General features: G+C 35.3%; 1 protein-coding gene across 1 annotated transcript in view; it reads left to right on the top strand.

Moving 5' to 3' along the window:
* Nucleotides 1–6,783: 6,783 nt before the first annotated feature.
* The window catches only part of Stip1 (Stress-induced phosphoprotein 1), a 4,830-nt gene continuing 1,267 nt past the window's right edge, over nucleotides 6,784–10,346 (top strand). The window contains exons 1-2 of the mRNA XM_018462616.1: nucleotides 6,784–6,969; nucleotides 7,857–9,385. Coding sequence (XP_018318118.1) covers nucleotides 6,955–6,969; nucleotides 7,857–9,385 — 1,544 coding nt within the window. The 5' untranslated portion in view covers nucleotides 6,784–6,954. The remainder of the gene's footprint in view (nucleotides 6,970–7,856; nucleotides 9,386–10,346) is intronic.

Genomic DNA, 10,346 nt, shown 5'->3' with positions numbered 1-10,346 from the left:
CTCACGTATTACTATTATAATATACAATTATTATAAATTATATGTATGCTTGTCAAATCAATATAAATAGCGATGTATGCCGAAAGATAAACAAGTACGAATAAAGAAGTATATAATAGAAGATGTATGGAAAAGTCGAAAATCTCAAAAAAAAAAAAAAAAAGAACTTATTAACGAATTCGCGATTAACGAATATTCGATTAACGAATGAAGCAATGACATGTGAACGTATAGATAGTCCTAGTAAATTTTTTTTATTAATGTGCAATAAATGGATAAACAATACTCTGAAGCATGTTTCTGATGTATTGTGAAAATGATACAAGGAAATACAAGGTTTCGCGTCGCAAGCTCCAACATGCTCCAACATGCTCCTATCATAGCTCTTTCTCACTCTACCAAGCACGTTGGAGTGAGTAGGAGTTATAGTAGGAGCATATTGGAATATGTTGGAGCATGCGACGCGAACAAACCTTCTATTTGCATTTCAACACAAGTATCCACGGTTCTACAATGTCGATGGAACGACCTGTGCGAATGAAAACAAAGTGTAATTGTTCTGAGATGTATGACAACGTGAGAATAAAATACCTACGCCTTGTGAGCGCGGTATTTTGTAATGTAAATAGAAAAAGTGTAGGAGAACATGGTGTTCTTTTGACCAGTTGTACCTTTAACCATTTGAATTTATAAAAAATCTATTGGATATTTTTAAAAGTAAAAATATGTAGTTTGTAGTACGAGTACCAGAGATGTTTTATAACTTATATTATAATTATAGTAATGAATAGAATTATACTCCTGTGAAAAATCATTTATTGTTTTCAAGCGTTCGAATGAAGTAATTTCAAAACGCTTTTTAATCTCATAAAATGTTGTATATGTATTCTGTCTTATGTTGGAATTGCCTAAAATGTTAAATAGATACCTAGAAAAAATTATTTAAAACTTAATACTGTCGATCTTAATCTATAATTTATAAAAGTAATAACAAATAGAAAGTAAGCAAACATTGTACCTTTAATCAGTAATTGATATATTGTACCTTTGATCAGTCAATACGAATCGGACAATCATTTAGTTTAGCTATCTCACCTGCAATATTAATAAAATTATGCTCATTAGACGCGATTTTGAATGAAATGAACGAAGGACACTATTTTTGCTAGATTCAATCGTTTCATGCAAAAACGAAAATGCGCCTTTGTATGGCAAAGTTTATTTTTATATATTTTATATATAAAGTTGTATATGGTGTAAAAAGACATTAAAAATATAAAAATATAAATAAAATTAAACTTTTGTTGAATATCTTATCTTTATACACACATTTTATACACTGGTTAAAGGTACAACACTCCCTGGTCAGAGGTACAACATGGGTGTTGTACCTTTGATCAAAATTTTTTTCTAATGTTAAAAAAGATGTACAAAAGATAACAATTTAAATCTATAAAAAATATATGTTAGTGTCAACACTTCAAAGAATATTTTAGAATTTTTTAGAATTTTTAGATATCAAAATACAACTTGCACAAGAAAAAATGTCAAAATTGATCAAAAGTATACCACCTTCATGTAATGTAAATAGAGAAATATTGATCCGCATTCAACGAACATATATCTACGAAAAAAAGGTTTTATTATATATATATATAATTTGTAGATAATAAGATGAATAATACGATATGATAATAAGAGGTTAACGCGTCTTTGACAAAATATGTTTTAGTCGGAGAGAAATAATCAAATTCTTACGTACACGACTTAAGCTCCGGACACAATGCGAGGGAATAGCGATAGCGATAGAAATAATCAAATTTTAACCTATCAGAAACTGTATATTTTGGTGTATCCGATTTCTGATAGGTTGAAATTTGTTATTTCGCTATCACTATTTCCTTGTATTTTGTCTGGGACTTTAAAGCGATACGACAATATGCGCTAATTAGCGCGACGCTCTAATCAGCTGAGATAATGGGTCAGATAGTTGTACAATAAATAAATATATATATATACGTGTATTTGTTAGTATAGCAAAGAAAAAAGAATCAAAACAAGATATTTATCAACGATAAACGTCAACCGGATCAGTGTTCATTTAGTAATTTAAGATCGCTGTCGTTAAAGAATGTATAATATAATAAGACCTCTTCTCATACATGTACATAGCCATCTTCTGTTAAAATCATATAAATACAGCATAGCTACGATTATATTAATAACATCGATAACAAACGTTATTATTGTTATATTCCTATATATGTTAAACTCAATTATTTTTAATAAAAAAAAAGATGATGTTGAGAGAAATTGAAAGATTTTTTTTTCTTTTGTGTCTCATGCTGATCAACTGACGTTATTATTTACGACGCAAAAAATCACAAGGAGACAATATCGCTTGGATCAACACAATCTCACGAGGAAATCTGGAAATTCCCACGTCGCAAACACGACGTAGGAATTATATAGGTTTAAAGGAAAGAACATCTTTTTCGTGACATGTATATTGCCTCCGACATTCTGTTATTATACTTCTGTACACACAACGAAAAAAAAAGAATATTTTTAAAAAATATATTACGACAATATAAAAAGACGCAATGAATGATACAAGATTCTTATACTAGGGAAAATTACTTATATTAGGGAAAATTGTCACTTATCGTTACTATTACTTACTAGGAAAAGTAACTTTGTTACTCATTCGTTACTAAAAAAAGTAACGAAATCAACTGTAGTTACTGATCAACGCTTTGTAGCGATCAACGCTTTGTAGAGTTTTTTTAATTGGTCGGTTTATATAAATTCTTTCTTCTAACTGGTCCATCAAACGCTTCAAAAATAAATAAGCGAGACTTTGACCACAGCCTTTGTTACTTTTTTATGTAACGCTAACAACCCTGATACATATGTACATTGGACTGACAAGAAAAACAAATTTTTTTTAATCGGCCTCTCAACTCAAAAGCTTCCATTTCATGCCAAAAGAACATCCCTAAATTTTTATTTAAAAATATTAAGATTTAGAGGTCGCTAGCGAACGATTCTTAAATCAAAGTTTCGATTTTCCTTAATTTGATGCAAAAATGACTTAATCCGGATTTTAAATGTGGTACTGTATGTTTCTTGGTCGCTGAACACGAATAATTCATTTAGCTCTATGATATATGTATTAAGAAATATAATCCAATTAATGTGAAAAAATGACCAAATTTCGAGTTTAAGATCGATTTTAGCAAGGTTCCAAGCGTTCAAATGGGTCGTTACTGCCCTCAAATTGTAGGTCTATTCATTCAGAACAAGATCCAGTGGGAATTTTCCCGGGATTTCCTACAGAGCCTTTAGAAGTTGCATTTAACTGGATTATAAAACGTTTTTAAAGATAGAAAATTTTTTTTACAAGTTCTAAAGTATATCGCTTTATGGTTTTGACATCCTCAAATCAAATACCTCAATTTGAGAATAAAAAACTCTTTATTAGAAAATGAAATCATCACATAATACAAACAAAATATGATTTAATTAATTGAAATAAACTATACATTAACATATATTAAATTAATTGAAATAAACTACATATTAACATAGCAACCTCTGAATCTTAATATTTTTTGATAAAAATTTAGGAGTGTTCTTTGGGCATGAAATGGAAGTTTTTGAGCTGAGGCCAATTAAAAAAAATTTTTTTTTCTTATCAGTGTCACAGTCTAATAACAGAACAGCCTAATATATATATATATAACACGCAGTATATTTCTGTCTTCTATAATTTGCCATTATAGACATTATAAATATATGCGTTAATTATACGTTGACACATTAGAAACTTATATTATGTATTTATTAATATAGGTAATTCGAAACATATTATAAAGAGTATTCAACGTAACGGGGCTTTTGATTATGGCGTAAGAAGTAGCGGATGAAACGGCGCGGTTAAATTGGAAACAGCGACGTAAAAATTTAGAGTAAGGGCCGACTGTGTCGCGTGTTATTTCGAGTTTCGTGTAATGGTCTAGGCATTTCAAGAAGCTCACTCATTCCTTTTTCAGAGAGTTTGATCCATAGAGAGAAGGAGAGCAAGAAATAGAAAAGGAGAAAGAAAGAGACTTTTTGCAGGTTTGGGGGTATATTTGGATATCGTAGAAACGACGGCTCTCGTATGAAAGTGTAGTTTTCCCCAATACGTAAGCGCGGAGTAATTATAGTCGCGTGCTCCGTCCGCAGTGAAATACCCCTTTCAAAAAAGATGCGCGTTTCCTTGTTCATGGAAAACTTTATACCTACATGTGAAGAGACTTTGGCTATGTTCCGATTATGACTTAATCAATGATATTAATTTGCAAATTAAGTAATGCCTGTATCATTTTGTTGACGCACGCACGCACGCACGTACGCACATAAAACATAATTTTCTCAGGAATCTTTATTTTTCGGCCCGATAGAACTTAACATCCTCTTACTAAACTTCTCAATCATTTCTCCTGTAACAATTCTCACCTATTCCTAAAAATTTTATTCATATCTTTCTTGCTCTACATTTATTTATTGTAAGGTAACCGGACCCAATTTGGGCCGTTTCCCAAACTGGGCCACTCGCTGTTTATATATAGAGGAGACTCAGTGAGAAATGACAATGGAATCGACGTCGAAATCATCGAATTGACGTCAAATCGATGTCGATTCGAGCGTTATAAGCTTGGTAATTGATAATTGACCGAAAGTAATTCGCTTCTTATACGCTAGAGCTGGAATTTAAGTTGCACATTTCGGCCGATTTTCAGCTTGGTTCTTGCTCCTCGAAAAAATACCGATCGACATTTAGGCTGTGCGCGGGTTGATGAAATGAAGGGCAAGAACCAAGCTGAAAATCAATCGAAATGTGCAACTAAATCCCAACTCTGTTATACACTAAAAATAAAAATTTACGAAATTTTAATAAATATTTGTTTAAAATAGTATCAATAAGACATTTGCTTATAGCGAATAAAAATTTATTCAATAAAAAATACTACTTTGATTTAAGTATTTATTTCTTAAAATAAATATTTATTTACTGTAAGCAAGTGTCTCATTGGCACTATTTAAACAAATATTACAATTTTGTTAATTTTTTTTCAATGTAACCTTTTTTTATCTTATAACCTCTTGTTTCCTTCCACTGAAGGTGCATTCAAGTCTTCATCGGAAGTTAGAAATATCGTGTATATATTTCCAATGCATCTTCTAAAGGCTACGGTCCACTTGACGCTACAAACGCTTCGAAGCATTCTTTGATTAGTCAATTCGTAAAATTCTTTGTTCTGATTGGTCGCTCAAACACTTCAAAGCGTTTGTAGCGTCAAGTGGACCGCAGCCTAAATCAACTAGAACTTTATCTGTTGATATCATCTTTGTATGAGTAAATTCTTTTTCTTATTTTCTTGATGAAATTTTAAGCATCCAATTCCTTGTTGGTGAACAAAGTTCATTTTTTATTAGCACAAAATCGGTAAACGTTTGTAGACGTCGTATACAAACGGAGGCGTTACGACCGCCTTTGGCATAAAGCTCTATTATCAAAGTAGCGCATAGGTCCTCCATGTTGGACCTACTAATCATACCCTATACCAATAATACTAAGCGCTTATTGGACTACGGATGACTAGCAGACGACTAAATCGAAATAGCGGTCGAAATAGCCAATAGGAAGGTCGTCGGCATTTCGGTTCAGATCAAAGAAATGCGCTACTTTGATATATAGAGCTTTGCTTTGGCGTTCTACGCTGGTATTTGCTTTTGCGCCCCATCGCAAGGATTGCTAAGTCTCTGAAGCACCAATCCCCGCCAACGGCAACGAACCAACAACCAAAAAAAGAAGGAATTTCCACCAATTTCCATAACACATGGTTCCTGCACACTGGACGCGGAAATGCTTACCGCGCGACAAAATGCGACGCGGTAACCAATGAACATGTTAGGAGCTGTAAGCTTATTGGCTAACGCGTCACATTTTGCCGCGCGGCAAGCATTTCCGCGTCCAGTGTGCAGGAACCATAAGAAATTGACCAATCACAATCGATTGTGAAAAGAATAATCGACTGTGATTCGCCCATTTCTTATGGCTTAAGGCTTAAAACCCTATTGTAGATCCGGAGTAAGACGTAATCAGTAAGGAAATCGTTTTTCTATGTTCTCCCGGTTTAAAGTCTAGCTGCAATACAATTAGCAGTAGGCAGTAAAGCTGGTTCTACATTAGTCGTATCGCAGCGTCGCAAGCGTTGCGGTCCAATCAACATCAATCTAGCTCGACTCTGATTGGACCACAACGGTTGCGACACGCTCGCGACACTGCGATGCGACTAAAGCTGATTCTACATTGATCGTATCGCAGCGTCGCAAGCGTGTGTTCTTTATATCTTCTTCTTATCTCAATAACTTTGCAAACACGTCGTTGTAGCATATGCATATGTATGTAGTACAGTTCGCGCAATTAATGCCTTCCACCCTTGTTTTGACATTGCGCGTTACCTTCTCGGTTATTTTCACGTCCATGGTCGTAGTCAGACGGAATTATCGACAATACGCGAGTTTCTCCAATCTCTATTGGTTAGTCTGGTTTGTCCGACTACGGCGGGGCCATGAACGTGAAAATAACCGAGAAGATAAACGCGATGTCTCACCAGTGGACGTGATGTCGTAGGCTGGGAAATTAATTGCGCGAACTGTACATACATACAAATATACTACATATACACCACGTATACACCACACGTTCATTAAATAGTAGCGTGAGGTCGCTGCTTGTCCGTTTCTGGAGCTTTCTGAAATATTCGCCGGCACACACGCGTCCGGTGGCACACGAAAGAATTCACGAGAATTTATACGAGTCATCATCGAGATTGAACGTGTCTATTGTTCGAGTCAAACGGACGTCGGGAACTAGATAGAGATTCAACATTTTAAGCGTGCATGATGGGTGATCAGGTAAGCGTTACGAGTACGTTGGAAGACCCGTAAATCCACGAGGATTTACGCGCGCGATCGCGACGGCGAAGCTCGCCGTTTTCTCAGAGACGCTTCGTCACGTTTCGCGAGGTCAACGATTGTCCTCCTCCCCGCCCCCCGGCGAATTTCTTCCGATTATGCGATCACTCGTTTTTTCTATCCAGCCGATCACAGAAAAATACAAGGTCACGCTGATACAGCTAAATTAAGAATAAGTAGCAAAGGTTGATTATCAAGATTAATCCATTTAATTTATTAATCCAAAAGATATATCCGCTATAGATTTACTTTTTTATTGCTTCGTTAGAACTTTTTTGCTTTCGTCAAATTTCAAATAGATACCTATTTTTTTTTTTAAGTACAAGGATACATTCTTTGGAGTATAACCTAACCACTAGTTAAAAGAAGAAACAGACAGACTGATATACATAATCCGTTCTTTTTTCAAGACATCTTAAGTAATGTCCTAAGATGCTAATATACAGCTCTGTGATTTGTATGATATCTTAACCCTAGCTATACATTTTTTTCCTATCCTTGATATACACACTTGAGACCCTATCTATATTTGTTACCATAACTTCCATAAAAATGGACATATTTCAATTAATTTTTTTTCAATCGATGAAGAATTGATTAAAGAATAAGTTTCCATAATGTTTAAAAGTCGATAGAATTAAGGAGTTTGAGATATATAGGTTCAAAGAAAAAGAAAAGTTCAGCAATATGAAAAAATCTCAATTTTGCAAATTGCATTGGGGTTTCTTTGTATGTATAGCTAGGGTTAAGACTGTACTTGAAATAATCTTAAGTGAATAACATCTGCTATGTATAACCAAGTATTACATTCTTGTGTCGTTTTGCAGGTAGCTTTGTTGAAAGAAAAAGGAAACACTGCTTTACAAACTGGCAATTATGATGAAGCCATTAGATGCTACACAGATGCTATCGTCTTGGACGGCAATAATCACGTTCTCTACAGCAATCGCTCAGCGGCATATGCAAAGTCCGAAAAGTATCAGCAAGCGCTGGAGGATGCCGAAAAGACTGTCAGTTTGAAGCCGGATTGGGGAAAGGGTTATTCGCGCAAGGGCAGCGCTCTTGCTTACTTGGGCAGGTATGACGAGTCCATCAGAGCTTACGAGAAGGGCCTACAACTGGATCCAAACAATCCACAGCTTAGAAGCAGTCTGGCCGAGGTGAGGGCCCAGAAAGCAGCTGCTGCAACTAATCCATTCAATTCACCAGACATCTTTCTCAAATTGGCTAGCCATCCCAGAACGAAGGGATATCTGTCTGATCCTGAATATATAAAGTTACTGCAAGAATTGCGAACCAATCCACAGAGTCTCGGTGCCAAGCTCCAGGACACCAAAGTGCTCACCACCCTTAGCGTGCTGTTAGGAATGAGCACTAACGTAGAGGAACCGATGGAAACTGAGCCAATGAATCCATCGGAACCGCCGAAGCCCAAACCAGAATCAAAACCTCAGAAGAAGGAGGAGGACAATCTTCCGCCTGAAAAGAGAAAAGCCTTGGAAGAGAAGAAACTTGGCAACGAGGCTTACAAGAAGAAAAGCTTCGAGGAAGCTTTAGAGCATTACAATAAAGCTGTGGAATTGGATTCGACGGAAATCATTTATTTGTTGAATATAGCGGCGGTGTACTTCGAACAGAAGGAGTATCAGAAATGTATCGCTCAATGCGAGAAAGCCATTGAAATCGGTAGAGAAAATAGAGCGGACTTCAAATTGATAGCAAAAGCATTTACGAGAATTGGTCACGCTTATAAGAAAATGGAGAATTGGAAGCAGGCTAAGGTGTATTATGAAAAATCTATGTCTGAGCATAGAACGCCGGAGATTAAAACCTTACTCTCGGATATAGACAAAATAATCAAAGAGGAAGAGAGGAAAGCTTATATCGACCCGGTTAAAGCAGAAGAGGAAAAGGAACTTGGAAATCAAAAGTATAAAGATGGCGATTATCCTGCTGCTGTTAAACATTATTCCGAGGCGATCCAAAGAAATCCGGACGATCCCAAGTATTACAGTAACAGAGCAGCCTGTTATACTAAACTGACGGCATTTGATCTCGGCTTGAAGGATTGCGAGAAAGTTGTCGAGCTAGATCCAAAGTTCATCAAAGGCTGGATTAGGAAAGGAAAAATTTTGCAAGCCATGCAGCAGCATGGAAAAGCCTTGTCAGCGTATCAGAAGGCTCTGGAATTGGATCCGCAGAATAGCGAGGCGTTAGAGGGTTATCGCTCTTGCGCCGTATCCGCAAGTTTGAATCCGGAAGAAGTGAGAAAGAGAGCGATGGCAGACCCAGAGATCCAGAGTATATTGCGAGATCCAGCCATGAGATTGATCTTAGAACAAATGCAAAACGATAAGTTTATATATATTATAATATATAAAATATTCTATATATTATAATATCCTAGAGAAGCGGTTTAGTATTAGGTTGCTTCTGGCCCTGAATGTTCACAAAATGTTCGCATATATCAAGATACAAAGGTACCCCATAGTAAACCGCGTAGTTTCATTAATATACGCAAATGTTCTTTCAATTGCTCATTTTAAAGAGGATCTTGTCGATAAAATATTTTTGCTGTTTTAAAAGAGTTACATATCAATTTATTGTTCCCAAAATGGGTCTTAACAATTATCCTTTATACTCCTTTGTTCAAATTTTCAGTTCTCCAAATCAATCTTTTATGAACTTTCTACAATAACCCATTACCTAATTAAGTCTTGAACCTGAAGAAATTAACCAATGTTGAATGTGAGAAGAATAATCAACTATGATTAAAATTTTTTATGGCTTATTTTTAAGACTTAAAATAGCTGCTGACAACAATATATAGAATGATAGGGATCAAACTTCGGGAGTTTTGAAATTCACTGAATATATAAAGATCTGTTCTTTTTAGCTAAAGTTCTTGCACAGTTCATCTTCCTTTTCTCTCCACGTTGAAGAGAAAAAGAGAAAAGATGAACCGTGCAAGAGAAGTTCAGGCCTATAAATTAATCGCTCTCACGCAAAGCCACTCGTCATCCAACAGCTACTATTATAGGCTTGCCACAGACCTGGAAAACCGGGAAAAATTAGGAAAATTGAAATTGGTCATGAAAAATCAAGAAAAGTCAAGGGAAAATGTAAAAAAAAGTCTTGAGTTTTGAAATTTGATTACAATTTCCTTAAACTGCTCCTATTCCAAATAATTATAATTTTTTTTTAATATTATATCACGTTTATAGTCAAATACGTCGTTTAAAACTCGATCTGAAACTAGGTCTGTAGTGTGCCCCAAAAAATTTGAGCAAATTTTCGATTCTATCGTGAAAGCTTGA

This window comes from Mycetomoellerius zeteki, unplaced genomic scaffold, assembly GCF_001594055.1.
Source record: "Mycetomoellerius zeteki isolate Tzet28-1 unplaced genomic scaffold, Tzet1.0 scaffold145, whole genome shotgun sequence".
In the NCBI taxonomy this organism is placed as follows: Eukaryota; Metazoa; Arthropoda; class Insecta; order Hymenoptera; family Formicidae; genus Mycetomoellerius; species Mycetomoellerius zeteki.
The sequence above is the reverse complement of the archived record's forward strand: the minus strand, read 5'-3'. Positions and strand labels throughout refer to the sequence as shown.